Below are 16,880 nucleotides of genomic sequence, written 5' to 3' on the forward strand. Positions count from 1 at the left end.
ATATCGTCCAAGCGTGATATCGAGAGAATTTGACTGAAAAAAGACTGGTGGCCTCGCAATGAGAATATATACCGAGGTGAGGAAGAAGACATTTAGTGTGCGTGACATCCGTGTACGGTGCAAAATGTTTCACAACTACAAGCATGCGAGCTCCCATAAGAAGCCGTGTAAATTAGTGACGTAGTTATTTTTGTTTACGTTTTTTCTCTTTACTAATACATAGCCTTTGCTTCTTCTTCCACACCTAAGTATATATTCTCATTGGTGGCCTCGCAGCTCCCCGGACATTAATCCATTGGACTTTTGGACTACACATTTTAAAGTGTAATTAGAGTTTTGATACGACATTTGTATTGAAGCCATGTTTTCTATATTAAAAATGTTAACTTAACTATTTACTGTGTACATGACACGATATCATGCAATAGTTTTTTTTTTATCACGTGTTGAGTGCAATAAGATCATTTCACCCTATGTTTTGAAATATTTGATACATGTTACCAAAAAAATTGCAGGTGCTTTCAACCGGATTCTGCTAGATTTCATCACGATTCTGCAAAATATTGTATAATCTCGTTGCACAAAAATGTATGGTAATCATGCAGTATTTGTATTACAATCTTTTGTAACGATGTTATACTTTTTTATTATCAAATCTCGTTTTAGTCGATTTCCAAAAATGTTTGGAGAAGTCACTTAATGGCACCCCTGTAAAAGATAAAAATGTACCGATTATCTACAAACATGGTTTAGGAGCGGTTCATAAGCCACGCACACCGCTATTTTGGTACCTTAAATCAAGACTGATCAGAACATAAAATTTAAAAACGGAACATAAGTGTTTGAAATTTTTTAATCAAATTAAAACAATGAAAATCTTCCTCAGACATCTACAGATTTTTTTAGTGAACTGTTTGATTTTAGGTCTTCTCATAAGACAATTTTCTTTTAAAAATTCTCAAATATCATGTTTAAAAAATTTTTATTTTTGAGCTATATAAGTTTTGTTATAAAGTGCAAAGCGATTTTAAAAATTCCGATGCAGTATAAAAGTATAGTTTCCATATAATACCATAGTTCCATCAATATTTGATGATCAGACAGGCCTAGCTCAGTATGAAAGAAAACAAAAATTGTCTCAAGGTTAGAAGAAGACTTGCTGAGAATTTTAGCTCATTTGGATGTTTCATGAGCTGGTGCATTGACACGGACAGGTTTAATTTTCAATATATTTGGAGCAACCAAACGAGTTAAAAAATTTTAAGGTTTTTTTTTTCTTACCCTAAAGCATAGTTGCCACGTTGAGACCCACACTTTTTTTTACGCCAGTCTAATAATGATATCCAAGTAAGTATAAACATATAAAAAGTCGCAGAAATGCTCACAAGAAAGACCAATTGTTGCTGGATTGCAGGTCGTATCGCGGACAAAAATGTCATTTTTATGATTCTCAAACATTAAGGTATGTGTCTCTAGTAAATTTGGGTTTGATGCATCCAATGCCGTTAAAAAAATGTTCCAGCATGTCACAATTCTGAGCTAAAGGTTGCAAAACATTTTTATAAAATATTGATCTAATTGATTTGAATTTCGTATAAAATCGAATAATAAATCCGGCGACATTATTTTTACATCATCTGAGAGCGAATGATTTATAACAAAACGGCCATAAAAGCCACTAGGCGACTATAGGCGAACACCGACTCTGTGATTTTTTTGTAATATCAAAAGTATTATAAACTTTGATAACTCATATTCTCACACATGAACACTGGTTTCTGTAGTGAATTAGGCACGCGAATCAACATACAAGCTGTTAAACTTGCTCGCAAGTGGAGAGAAGTTATCATATTTGTATAAATGTTTCCTTTTTCTCTTCCCATCCACCCTAATAAAGACGTGTGTTCTGAATTTTTTGATTTTCTTTTTCATGAAAATTCTTTAGCAAATCTGCCGTAATTTACAATGTTTTCCCTTATTTTCCAGATTTTGCATACGGTCCAGATGATTTTCGAGGATGATCTCTGGTTTTCACATATTATTGTAGCATGTATCAACAATCAAGAATCGAGAGCTACCATTTGAGGAGTAGGGTGTTAAGATTGATGCTTATTTGAGAAAATTTCTATCATCACTAAATCTCATAGGTACCACGTAAAATTATATGGGTTGAGGTTGTAAGGAAAGGGGATGTGATGTACATATGAACGTTTGTACAACTTTTAAGCTTTTTACATAAGAGGCGGATCAGAAATCGTAAACTGTAGCTACATGCGGCCAAAATTGAAAGCACTAGAGTTGTCTACAGATGAAGTCTGACTTAAGAAAAACTAAACTGAAAACCGTCATCGAAAAATTGTATGAGTCTTTGAACCAGAGATGGAAAGCGTTAGAAGTATATTTTTTAAATTTAGACATAAAAATTTCCTATTTGTTTTGCAGTTGTGGAAACAATTGATGATTTTGAACAAAACGACGGGGCATTATGCAAGGACGTATTGTTATCCTACAATCAAAAGTAAAAATAGTCACCGAATGACTGAATTTCACTCACATATGACTACTTTCTGCCTTTCTTTCATTATGTTGTGAAGTTTCATGCTAAATGCGACTAGACTTATGCATAGAAATGCATATCCCAAGGTAAATAAACATGCAGTAAACAAACTCTCAGCAGAGTGATAGAGAGGCTAAAATTGAGTAATTTTGTGACTTTTGATGGTTTTCGGTGAACATCTCCCCACTTTGTGCTATCTTCATAAAGTATAGTGGTCAAAATAAATATTTGCGATCCTATGAAACATTGATAAGTTTAGTGATACAAATTCGATGTTTTTACTGAACGAACACATTTTCAAGACAAATTTTTGAAAAGGTGGATTGCGAATAAATGAGTATTGTTACGTATGATACATTTAGACTACTTTTGTCATTTAAACATTATTTTGTAACATTTAAATGAATATGGGAACCTTATCATGTGGTTTGCTGCAAAGGAGGACTTTTTTTTGTTTTAATTTAAAAAGATGATTTTCAACATTCATCAAATTCTTTTGAATCATGATAAACCTTTCGAATATTTTGTGGAGTAAAACTAAAATTACACTTCTGCCAAAGATCTTACCAGGAATCATTCCAAGGTTTTATCAATAATCCGCAATGGATTTTGTGAGTATTCCGCCAATTTTTTTTATAAACTCCAAAGGGTTGTGGTAAGCATCTTTTAAGTTATCTTGAAATGAATTCATCTTGGAATTCGTCTTGGCATTCGATAAGAAATAACTTCACATATTCGCCGTATTAATTGATCAATATTCATTGAAACTTTGAAATTTGATCTGAACATGTGCTTCAGTTAAAACAGTCGAATCCAACAATTTTCCAATTTAAGCAGACGCTTTGCCCTGTCAAACAATATCAAGTATTTTCCAAGTTATCAATTAGCACTTTAATTTGTCCTCTGTGCTTACATATGGCTTTTATAGGAATAAAGGGTCATGTTTGCCGTTTAATAAGCCCAAAAAGGCAAATTAACAAGCTAATGGTTACCTGGGTTGCGTAACTTCTGATAAGCTTATATTTTCCAACATATTTTTGTATTCCGAATATTTTTCAAGAATTACAAGATTCTGCTGCAACAAAAGCATCAATTATTTAAAATTTACTTCCTTCATTTCTTCTCAACAGCATCTGAAATTGACAAGGTTGATAAAATTTCAAAATACTATTAAATCACAACAACCATAATTTATCGCTTCACGCGTCGCATCCCGGCAGCAATATTCGCGTCAGGATTGATACCACTTTAATAAATCCATTAATATGAAATGCTGCCATCCTGCCGATGTGGTGGGTACTTTAAAAAGCTATTCAACGAGAAATATGTGCCGCTGACCGTTAAAGTGAATGAGTGCAAAGTAATTTATATCATTTTCCACAACATCACCCCGCTTGTTTTGATCAAAAGTCAGCATCCAACACCCGCCATTCGGTAGCTGAATGGAAAATCTCGCACCCGGATAGTGGTGTTTCGATTTTTGATGTTTTCCCAAAATCCGGCACGTCAGTCTCATACATTTTATGAGCACGCACACGGTCCTAAAAATTAACGATTTCGCAAGTCCTCCTAGGTAAAGTTTAATTAGCCGTGCTTCTACCGTCCATCCCACCGGATGATTAATAACGCAAGCTGAAAGGCAGCGCGGGAGGAAGTCGTTCAAGTCATTTTTAAATTTGCTCAACCTCAAAAAGGAAAGGTCACAGAAGCGTCGGGGGTCGGGGAAGAAAAGTTCGTTTCGTCCTAACGGCCCAAAACAACAACGAAAGCGGAAGTTCCGCATGACGTGACACCGGCAGTTTCGCTTTTTATATGGCGCGTCTCGTCATAGAATTCACCGTTCAAGCTTGCGAGAATCCGTGGTCCGGGGAGAGTTGTGTTGACTTATCCTGTCCAGTACCTAGTGGCAAGGGGAAAGAATTCCTCAAGTGGCAGCATGATGGGGTCTTTCCCTACGTGGACTGTAATTAACATGAGTTTAATTTATGCTGCTGGACTTTGGAAAAGGGGATCAGCAACGGACTTTTCACTTACTGTTCGTTACAACGGTGGGGAAACGTCATGCGCTCAAAGAATCAAGAGATGCTTGTGATTGTGGAAATATTCAAAGAAAATTTAGCTGAGAAGCATACTATGTCTCTATTAGGACTAATTCAATTCAAAGCTACAAAGGAACATTTTCCGCTTACTCTTATGTATTTTGGATACAGAAAACACTTTTGAGTGAATTACTCACATTTTTTCTCCTCCATGTTCACATGCAAAGTGCGCTCTTTTTGGGGTAAACGACAACAAACAGGTGTACGCTTCGACTGCGCCCGAGTGCACCGGACTGGAATGAATTATTGCAGTAAGAGAAACACGCGACAGTGAATCATGCTGGAATATGATTAATATGCATAATGGCCGATGTTGGGCACATCGTGCGGTGCGGTGAGATTTAATGCCACGTTGCGCCAGGATGGGAAATAAAATTTTAATTAGCAAATTGTTACAATTGCCATCGGACGATGTGTAAATTGGTCCAGCAGTCGTCCTCCTCCTTCGCCGACCGACCGGCCGTTGCTCGAAGATTATTTTTCCACGAATGCTATCCAAGCAACAGGAATGGGGCAGAATCAACAGCACCACCGGTTACACAGTGGTTCAGATTTAAAAAAATGTGACAGAAATTCCATCTTCTCAATATTCTACAATTTTAAGTCATGAAAAATGTTTTGGAACATGATTTAGGGTTAAAGACTTTATTTTGGGCATAATCATAATTATTTGGTTCTCCTAGAACAAAGTTCTAACAAAATTGCTGTTTTCATACATTTTGAGGCTCTCAACTTAAAAAAAAAACTAACGTTTAGGTAAATTTAAACAAGAGAAATCTTCTTCAATCGATTCCTTAGTCCTGATAGCGCGTTTGAGCTGTGGTGAGAAATTTATGCTTTCTACCATAATAGCTCCTAATTTTATAAGGTTAGCGTCACTTAAAAATGAGCTGAATGTTTGGCTTCGTTTTCAACTCAAGATTATGTTTGAAAGTTGGGTTTTTGCCAGTTTTTTGCAAACCCGGACCTCCGTGCGGCTTTGTTATTCATACGATGGCGAGAGGATGGCCAATTGGACGAAAGGAGATGAACAGCTGGCATCGTTTCCCAGCGTGGTACATCCTGGCCTTATCGAACTGGGCTTGAGCTTAAAGAGCAATGCAGACGGATGGAAAATAGCCTTCGCTGCACAGGTCTAGCTTCCTTTTCAAATTTTCGCTTTTTCCTATTTTTTTTTTCTCTGGCTTAGTTGCTCTGTTGTTGAAACTGTCGTTGTTGGCATCTCGCTGCGTGGCACTAGATAGGCTCGAGAGCAGACGTTGTCAAATATTTTCGTTTGTCTGGGAGTGGTTGATCTTAGAGGTGCAGAACAGGACATACATGTTTAAAAAATTTAATTCAGAGCAAATATTTCCACATTTTCTAAGAAAAGCAGGGATTCAAAAGTGTAGTGATTGTTCTACCTGTCGTAAACTGTCATATCTCAAATCAAATAGAATAGATTAAATAGATAATGAACTAGGAAAATATTAACAACTATTAAACAGTATTATACATCAAAAATGTGATGGAAAACACATTTCAAAATAACCATTTGCAAATGCTAGGTCTAGTGAAGAACTATTAAAAATAAAATTAGAAATGTTTTTAAGCAATTTTTTAGATATTCCTGATAACTTTTTGTGGTTGCAAATCATTAACAAACTCCTTTCTGATTTTGAAAAAAAAAAATTACCTCCAACTATTCTGTATTTGAAAGATTTGTTATCAACTGTTTCCAAACATAAGCGGCAATGGAAATCGGTTATTGACTGAGTAATTCATTCATGGTAGTAAATGATAATACATTCAAAAACAGTTTTCAACAATATCTTAAAATTTTGGGCGTTAGGATTTTTGAAAATTCAAATTTAAATTTGTTTGTCTTTTCTTGTTCTTTCTGACGTTACTTCTCAACTGGGACAGCGTCTGCTTATCAGCTTATTAAGCACTGCGTTCTTATTGAGCTCTTCAACAGATACTAACTGAACGTTTTATTTACCAATTCATATCCGTCATTTATGTACCAATCTTTCCTTTAAAAAAAATGTTTTTTTCCCTGTGATACTTTTGAAAAATCTCCAAAACATTTTTCCAGCGATTCTTTCAGAAGCGCCCCTTTTTCGTCCAAGAATTTTCTGAATGATTCAAGCAAAGATTCCTAAGCTTTGAACAAACAAACCACAACATATACAAATCTTATAACAATCTTATTATCTTACTTTAAAGTTGTCGAAAATTTATACAAGCATTTTGTTAATGTTCAAGAAATATTGTCTTTTTGTGATCCTTTAAATGACTTTTGGTATTCCTTCATAAACATTTCAAGTATTCAACAAGCAATTCCAATGAAAATACCTTTAAACGTTTTTTTAGACTAAAAAATATACCACCAAGGAATATTCCAAGTTTTCCTTGTTAAATTCTTTCCACAATTTATTAAGAGATTCTTGCAGTAAATAACCTGCCTAGTTTATTTGCTAGTGTTGTCCGGAAACTAAAGTAGGAATTATTATTGTCTTTCTTTACAGGAAATTAATAGGAATGTTTGAAGTGATGTAATCAGAATGTTTTCCAGATACTAATTTTCTATTTTATTCTAATGAAGACATTAAAGAATTCCTGCAATATTTTCAAAGTTTTCATAAAAATTTATTCATATTAAGTTGTTTTTAATCAATTTTTACAAATTCTGGTTTTTATATTGTTTTAGAAGGACCGGTAAGTTTATGAAGAAGCTAGCCTCGGTTTTTGACTTTTCTGATTAGGAATAAAATATACTACAGTGAAACCTCCGTGAGTCGATATTGAAGGGACCATCGATTCATGGAAATATCGAGTCATGGAACAGCAATCCTTTGGAAAGCTGCTTCTAGGGACCATCATAGTAACCATGAAATTTGGTTTATAGTATGGTTCCATGAGTCGATAAACATCGACTAATGGAGGTATCACTGTACATCCCTATGGTAAGGGTAAGAACATTCCGAAATGGTTCCGGGTCATTTGGCCGAATGCCATTTGGAAAAATTTCTTATAAAATGATAAAAACATTTCAAACCCTAGCACACCGTTGGTAGCCCGAAGCCACCCCCAACCATGAGCTCATAAACTGGACGTGAGTTCACAACTTCGTCCTGAATGAATGGACAGTTGTTTTCTCTTGGAGCATTTATATGGCGACAAATATGACGCCCCACCAGATCATAAAGATGAACAAGTTAACTAGCAGATTAATTATTGGGTCACACTTATGAATCTTACACACACATCTGCGTTGAAAAAATAGATCGTTTTTTTTCTTGATTCGACCAAACGACCTATTCAGCCAAACGACCTATTTGGCTAAATGGCTTTCGGCCAAATGGCTGGACATCTTCCGATATACTTATAGGAATAATTTTCATCCGAAAGAGGATATTTTTGTATCGATATTTCTGATCCAACATATCGGCAATATCAATATTTTCATTCAATGTATCGAAAAATAGCTTTCGAAGGAAATTAAATAAGTTACCAAAAGTTTCGACGTCATGAAAACTAAGAGCTGTATATTTTTCAGATGAAGTGGGATGGAATCCATAGCCTAAGACATGATCATGCCGGTTAAGTAGAACATTTTTGTGGAATTATAATAAAGCTTACTCTTTCACTTCTGCGCACACCAAACAGCTTTGAACTATGTGCATTTTGCCTGAAAATATGTTATTGCGATGTATAGATACATCTATATTTCGAAACATCGGAACGTCTCTAAGTAGGGGCTTTCTTCCGCTACGTCTCTGAAGAAACCAAGGCTTTGGAACACCATGCCCAAAATCGTGAACCTTTTTCTGAAGTATGTCAAAACGCGTTTAATTTAGATATGGTGTCTTAAGATGAAAACTTTCTAACAATATGGCCTATCAGACGACCAGACCATTTAGTTCGGAATTCCATCACAGGTGGCGCTGATAATTTTCAACATTTTTGTTATCGTTTTTTAAATACGGTTTCTTTGACAATGTTGTAGACCAATAACATTAAAACAAGTTTGCTTAGTACACCAACTCTCATCTGGTTACCACACCAAAATACTTTTTATCCAAAAATTTTCAAAATCTGAAGTTTCTGTTAGCAACAATGTTTTACAAAATGGTGTAAATAGTCAAAATACACAAATTTGTGGAAGAACATAGGGTTTTAAAATGCAAACAAGAAAAGTTATTATCAATTTTGATTAAATAACACATTTTTATGGGTTTTTAGTTATGATGGAGGCAAATAAATGGAGATAAAACATACTTGGATTCAAAAAACATTTTAACTAGTTACGTATTCTAACGGTTTCACATGTATCCACGAATTTCCAAACGAGGAAGTTTCAATATCATAGCCCATGGAAATTGAGCTTGAGCTTGATTGGCCGCCCGTGGATGCTACTCCAGTATCGCCAGATCAGCTGCACTTACACAAGGAACCGACCGAAAGACTGACAGACACCCTCAGTGTGTAAGTGCTGGTAAATTTCTATTTTTAGGCTATAATGACGCCTGCCACGTCAGAATGCAGACCAATGTGGGGAAGGGGAGGAAATGATGCTGCACTTATACTAGCCCACTGTAGACCGTGGAGTCCGACTGCATCTACGCCAGTTCATGCGGAAGTGTATGGATTGGAGGAAAGGCATGGCAGAGAGGTTTGCTTTTGTGGTTAGCAGACTGCCTATGTATCAGGCGTAAAGAAAGGCATGCGCGTGGAAGAATGGAAGCGCTAGGGAAACGGTTTCACGTCCGTCTCTGGGTCTAGCGTTTGCTATGAACGAATAGTTTTGAGTGTGATAGATTAAGAATGGATGATAGAAGCAAGTGAGAGATATACAAAGTACGAGGAAAGGGACGGGCCTTGGATTGAACCCATGACCTTCTGCTTATGAAGCAGAAGCGGTACCCTGTTATTTAATATCATAGCCCATGGAAATATTCAAAAAATATCCTAAGACAAAAGTTGGATGAGTTTTGAAAAAAACCCTAGTTTGGTTCATGAAAAAAGTTAGGCAGTTTTCCTCAATCCTTATTAGGAAAAGAAAAAAAGAATGAATATGTTTGTTGGAAAATATCTTCCGGAACAATTAGACGAATTTTAAAACGAATGCCTTGAAAATTCTTGTAGATGGCATTGAAGTATTTATGAAAGAATATTAGCTGAAAAAAGACTCTTGTGCTATAAAACGCATATTTGTCAATTCTAATCCGAATACGAAGATTCCACCACGGTTGGATCGGGAATCTAATAGAGTTTTCAGAAAGTAATGAGTGATTTAAAAAACTGGTGTAGGTTCAAAATAGGGCCAAAGTCGCGTGGGGTCGATTAAATCATTATATGATGGACACTTAGATATGAAGATACTATCCTGAGCAGCTTACGACCATATTAGACCATTGTGGCCACATGCTCATCTGGTACAGGTCCCGATAGGGAATTTTACATAATGGTAGCGTTCGACGGCTTTAAGTTCATTATTTTTCATCTATATTTAACTAGACATAGTGCCATAGACCAATAACAAGACATCCGGATCTTCTAACATCGGTTCCGACAGGTATTCTCAGTCTAAGATAGTCTATGTCAAATGGCGGACTTCAATCCATCTGGGTATTCTGAATTAGGTTCCGGTAGGGCTCAAATGGGACCCTTTTTGAACAGGCTAACTTAGTACCTTGCGACAGCTCAAAATACATTTTTTTCATTAAGAATAGATCTGCCACAGTAGTATAGGCAATGCTACACCAGGGTCTTCTTCTTCTTTCTGACGTTACGTTCCACCTGGGACAAAGCCTGGTTCTCAGCTTAGTGTTCTTGTGAGCATCTCCGCATATATAAATTGAGAGTTTTCTTTGCCAGTTATTCATTTTTGCATTTGTATATTGTGTAGCAAGCAATTATAAGGCTAATACATAAATATTATATCTTATTTGTTTTGAGACATGAAGACCCTGGAATATTCTTTCCAAACAGGTTTGCTTCACAGGGATCAAAAATTATTTTCAAAGAAAACCCGATAACATAGGTACAACATTTACTTTAATAGTATCAGGTTTTTGATTAAATTCATAGGAGAATTTTAAAAGGAACCTTAGAAAGAATCACTGAGATCCTGTAGGAATTGGCGGATTTACAGGATGTATTTCTGAAGAAATCTCTGGAGAAATTACCACAAAACAAGATCCTGAAAGAAACCCTTGAGTAGTTATTGATAAAAGCTCTAGAAAGACTATTCCCTGAGGAAATTCCCAGAAGATTTCTCGATGTAGTCTCTGGAGGAATGCCTGAAAGTATTCCTGGAGCAATATTTGGAGAAATTCCAGGAGCAATCCTTGAAGATATTCCGTAAGTAATTCATGGAAATATTCATCGAGGAACCCTTGGGGGTATTCCAGGAGGAAGCACTGAAGTTTGTCCTGGAGGAATCCCTGGAGATAGCCCCGGAGGAATCCTTTGGAGTAGTCCTGGATGAATTCATTGAGGTAAACCTGGAGGAATCCCTGGAGGTATTGCTGGAGGAATCTCTTGTAGTAGTCCTAGATAAATCCATTGAGGTAAACCTGGAGGAATCCCTGGAAGTGTTCCTGGAGAAAGCCCTGAAGGTATTCCTAGAGAAAGCCCTGGAGGTATTCCTGGAACTGTCTCATAAGGTATTCCTGCAGGAATCCCTGGAGGTATTCCAGGAGGAATCTGTAGATGTATTCCTGGAGGAAGCCCTGGAGGTATTCCTGGAGGAAGCCCTGGAGGTATTCCTGGAGGAAGCCCTGGAGGAAGCCCTGGAGGCATTTCATGATGTACTCTAGGAGGAATCTCTTGAGGTATTACTGGAGGAATCCCTGGAGGTTTCCTGGAGGAATTCCAGAAGATATTCCTGGAAGAGTTCTTCGAGGCTGTTTCAAAAAATGACCTTTTTGAAGTTCTCCATTTGGCTAACGCCCTCATGCATATTCAATACAATATGAAAAATCTTGAATTTCGAGTCGTCAGATTACCAGAAAGTTGATAAATGTCCCATTTGAGGCTTCCCGAATGCGATATCGAAGCATCCGGTTAAGCGTTGGGGTCATGTCTTGTTATTGATATACGGTACCATGTCTACTTACTTATAGATGAAAAATCATGAACTTTAAGCCATCGAATGCTACCAATATGTAAAATTCCCTAAGTGTTTCCTTGGATTCCCTACAGAACCTGTACCATACGACCATGTGGCCACAATGGTCCTATATGATCGTAAGCTGCTCAGTATAGTCTCTTATATCTAGGTGTCCACCATATAATGATTTTATCGATGTTTTAGAGTGATTCAATATATTTCTTATTGAGTATACTGTTTTGGCTGCCTAAGGTACCCCACGCGATATTGGCCCTATTTTAAAACTACGCCAGTTTTTAAAATCATTCATAAATTCCCAAAAACTCTTTTAGATTCCCGATCTAATCGTGATGGAATTATCAAAATCGGTTTAGATATGACAAAGTTGAAGGTTAATCAATGAAATTGTAATGTAAGGCGTGTATGAACGAAAATTGAATGAAAAGAAAGTATCAATACTTGTAAGATGCGTATGAAAAATAAGGATCATATAATTATATATTGTTTTTGCTCCAGAATGAGCCAAATTTTCTAAAATATGTTTAAGTCTCCAAAGCTCCAGGTATGAATCCATTCTATCATTTGATATGGGCGAATGCTGGAGACAAGGACTGTGATGAATCTCACCCCATCGTTGATGTTTTAGAAGCTTTCATCACAAATATATTGAACTCGATTGCTGCATGATAAAAATTGAAGGTAAGCTTCCAATTCCTCTCCACTAAGGTGAAAGTAACAGATAAAAATCATGTCCAAAGCGAAAAACAGGGTCTGAAAAAACAGACTAAAAAATACCAATGTTGAATAAGTTTTATGTTTCGTTTACATTTTCCATATAAAAACTACCATTAAACATGATATGAAAACTTTCGCATTTTTATTATGGGCCATATTGTCTAACTATGCACTGCATGTGAAATGTATTTAAACGTGGGTGGGCTTACTAAATTATCCAGAGTATTGTGCGACCAAAAACAATCCAATTACATGATCAAACTGGCTTCGTAATGCCTTAGCGTGCTTGAGCCTTCGAAAACTCAGTAATTTTTTAAAACTTTCATGAAATATATTTATTGGTTATCATGGACAATATTAAAACATGATTTACGATATTAGAATGCCTCCTTTATCTGTTTAAAATTTAATTCCAACGGTTATGTCTCAAAAAGGGTTTTAATGTTGTTTGAAATTGATATAAAAATGATTTGATAATTCAAAATTGATGAAACAATAGTTTTTCAACATTGAATGATATATAAGACCTTTTGCACAGAGGTGAACTCGCCAAACGAACTGTGAAATCACATATTCCTTCGCATATTTGACAACCCCTGACGGAGGAGCAACCGATGGCAATAAGTGGCAAATATACTTTTCGGTTGATGATGGTGGTGGCCTCGGGCATTTCGGTTGCTGCGTTTCCGTTCTGCAGCCGTCACAAATTGCCACGTCCGCTTTAACAAATTGAACAATTCCTGGGCTACGAACTGCTCTAACAGTTTTCTGTCTTGTCTGTCTGCTGTTGGGACTGATCACTTGAAGCATCAACTGTGCAATGTCGACGATGACGGTGATGATGACGAGCCCAAGAAAGACGACGACGACGACAAACAGAAAACTGCTTGACATCTTTGTGAAATGTCCTCAGGTGTTGGACGAAGAGCACAGATCAAAAGAATTTGCTTAGGGATGCTTCTGAATTGTGGTCTTTGTGCTTATTGGGCTCTACGATGGGATCCCCTAATGTCTGTGCTTCGGTAGTGGAAAGGATGCCTCGTGGCCACAACAGGATGTGCAGATTCTTTACCGAAGTCAATTAGAAAATCTGTAAGACCGTTTCGTGCAGTGGAAGCTATTTATTGCCTTCAATTTGGGAATTTTGTTTTGTTGCGTCTCCGTTGGTTGGTCGACCGTGTCATAAAGCGATTTGAATGTGACAGTTTGTGGAATTGTGAGAACTAGCGAAAGAAGGAAACCACTCCACTTAGAGCACAGATCGGAGTCGGATGTCGGATAGGTACAGAGTTGTTTGCGCACAGACGACAATTGAAATGTAAGAAATGTTGTAGGAATGCTTTAAGAAAGGGTTATGTGATATTGGCGTTAATAGAGTTTCAGGGCTGGTCCAGGAAGCATAATTTACAGAGATTGACAGTGGCAGTGGATCAAGCACAAATTCAATGTTGAAGAGATAGGTCATAAATAACTTAAGCAACTCCAATACTATTTGAGCAAGACTAGGGAAATATGTTTTACTATTTGAGAGACTTTTGTAAAACAAAATTTTCTATTTCTCAAGTCCTGGGACTTTTTGTCCCAAGACGGACACTCTATACAGCACCGTAAATCGGAGTTTATTTGATCAATGAGGAGCAGTTTACTATTCCAGTACCCAGGTGTTTGGACTCTATGCGAAGCTACAATCCCATTCAAATTATGAAATTTCATCGCCATAATGTGACATCAACTGATAATTGCTCTCGGTTTTCCGACGAATCAAATCATTTAGGACAATTTTACCGAGAAAAAAATATAAGTTTTAAATTTTCTTTTCTAAAAGCTTTAGTAAACTTCAGTCACTTTTAATTGTAAACTGGAGTCTTAATATGGAACGCAATACGATAGAAAAACGAAAGAAAGGCGTCCCATCTTTAACAATTTTGACCTTCCGTTTATTAATTAAATTCAAGTCAATGTCATCGCCATACTATCTGATCCCCCTGCAAACGCAAGGTAACTAACAGATGACATCGCCAGTGGTACCTTTATCCTATCAATGAAGGAAAAAAATAGATGGAGACAACTCAATTCCACCTACCTTCTCACGTTGCCGGTTGACGCTACGGCGGATGTCCTCTGCACTCTGGACGGCCTCCTCGCGTAGTTCCCGCACCAGGACCTCGGTTTTTTCCTGCCGCGAACGCAACGATTCCAGCTCCAGTCGCATGGTGGAATAGTCCGCCCGCAGCGTATTGATATCTTCCATCAGTTGGTTGCGCAGCTGGGCGTCCTTCGATACGTTGCTAGACGATTCCTGCAGCTCAGCCAATTCGGAACGGATTTCCGCTATGGACTGCGACAGCCACTGCACCGTGAGGCGTTCCTTGTTCGGCGAATTGCTGTCCCGCAGCATTTTAATATCGTCCCTGGTGGGAGAGAAAAGATGGAATGGAACAGATACAGAATGGATGGAAATAAATAATCAAACAGGGGTTCATTATTTTTCAGCAAATAGGATTTGTTTTACTTTTTTTCTGTCGACTTTTCTCGTGAATAGAAGAGCGGCTGTGGTGTTATGATAAAATCGGTTTCCGTGATTGCGTTGAATGGTTCATTCCAATCAAAATTGATGAAGAAGCAGGCTCATAATAATGAGAAGCTTACAGGCACATGGCGTATAAGCCGATTAACGAATTTTTAATTGTTCCAGGTATTGATGGTTATAAAAATCGCAATGAGTAACTGCTGTAGCTACAATTACATTGCATCACTTATATTTAGGCTAGTTCGCCGTCTCGGAAAAAACACCTCTTAGAAGCAGTGCTGTAAAACGGTGAACAGAGTCTGTTCATGCACACCAGAAAAATGCTACCGCATCGGTGGTTCATTTTGTGCGATTGCGTTCTTGCTTTCTTTGCTCACGATCGCCCGAACACATATACTGTAAAAGGCATCGCATCATTTCATTTTGACATGCAATCACGCGTCCGATTCCCTGTGATATTTCTACAATAACACCACATATCGGTCAATTTTCTCAATACTGTCGTACATTAGTTTGTAATCTATCTATTATAATCATAATCCATTCAATTATTCACATAAATCGCTAGGAACGGAAAAAAGAACGGCTGTGAGCAGACTCTGCTCATCCAGCAATCACGTTCTTTTTTACATTTGTTTTGTTCTGGTTCTCCGATGCAAGAATATATGACCAAATCGGTCGCTGTTGGTTCGTGAGCGTGTGAGCGTGGATCCTGCTTAATATTGGTTCATTTTGCGTAAACGGCATGATTCTTTCCACCACTGCTTAGAAGTGACCTTCTATTCACTATGAATTCACAACCTGTGTTGATAGACTCACACTCAAATCTGAATCAATACGCTCTTCCGTGAGAGCAAACTCATTAGAGATCTGCTTCGCAAATCTCACGCTTGAGATGTTGATGCAAAATCATTTAATCAACTCAAACCATAAAAAATGATTCAGTCACAAAACCCGTCAAAAACTCGTGAAACTTGAATGTTGTTGTTTACGTTAGAAAGGATTACTATAATTTTACCAGACTAACAAGAAAATATTGTCGTGTGTGAGTAAACTGTGGAAATATGAGACAATGAGTCAAAAAGGTGAGCCAACTCATCGATGATTTTTTGACTGCTGAGTTGCGTGATTGACAACTCACGCATAAAAAATCTCAAGCGTGAGTTATGAGAAATTGAGTTTTCACAACACTATTCACAACTTCCTCCCAAAAAAGTGGGTTTCAAAACTGTCACTAAACGTGGCAAAAATTAAAGAATGTGCGCAATTTTCCAAGGGTGAAAAGATTAACGTTAATAATTGCATCGCAATGAGCAACCAGTTGGAGCCTCTTGCCCAGGCTCTTTGAATCAAGCAAGGAAACAAACGGTGCTGCCTATCGTGGTCAGATGCTACAAATTTGAGGATTCAGGAAGGAGAACTTGAGCTCCATTAGGGTGATCAAGGTCTCCTTCCAAATCGCAAAGAAAGGAGACTACTGCGTTTTGGCGGAAACTCTCAAACACCTTGAAGAGAAGAAGCACAAATTATTTACTAATGACGACAAAACTGAACAATTGGGCAAGGTAATCTTGGAAGACGTCTCAAGTGACTATAAGTTACCTGAAGAGATCAAAAATGGAATTTATGATTCACTTGGATTTTCCTTAGTGCTAGATACTGTGAAGAAGAGAACCCAATCTGGCATTCATCGGAAAAAGCTTTTCAACAATTGGGTCCTAAAGCCCTGTCCCAATTTTAGTGCTAAACGCTTAAGTTTAGGCCAAAAACACATGTTTACTCAATTTTCTAATGTTTTCCGTTAATTTAAGCCCAAAAACATTTTTATTAGATTTTGTCACATCCTTTGGCTTAAACTCA

The 16,880-nt window shown here is 37.2% G+C and overlaps 1 protein-coding gene across 1 annotated transcript in view; it reads right to left on the reverse strand.

Annotated features, from left to right (window-relative positions):
• Window positions 1-16,880, reverse strand: part of LOC5572914 (protein scabrous) — a 156,944-nt gene that overhangs the window by 76,842 nt on the left and 63,222 nt on the right. The window contains exon 2 of the mRNA XM_021842984.1: window positions 14,574-14,901. Coding sequence (XP_021698676.1) covers window positions 14,574-14,901 — 328 coding nt within the window. The remainder of the gene's footprint in view (window positions 1-14,573; window positions 14,902-16,880) is intronic.

Source organism: Aedes aegypti, chromosome 2 (assembly GCF_002204515.2).
Source record: "Aedes aegypti strain LVP_AGWG chromosome 2, AaegL5.0 Primary Assembly, whole genome shotgun sequence".
Classification (NCBI taxonomy): Eukaryota; Metazoa; Arthropoda; class Insecta; order Diptera; family Culicidae; genus Aedes; species Aedes aegypti.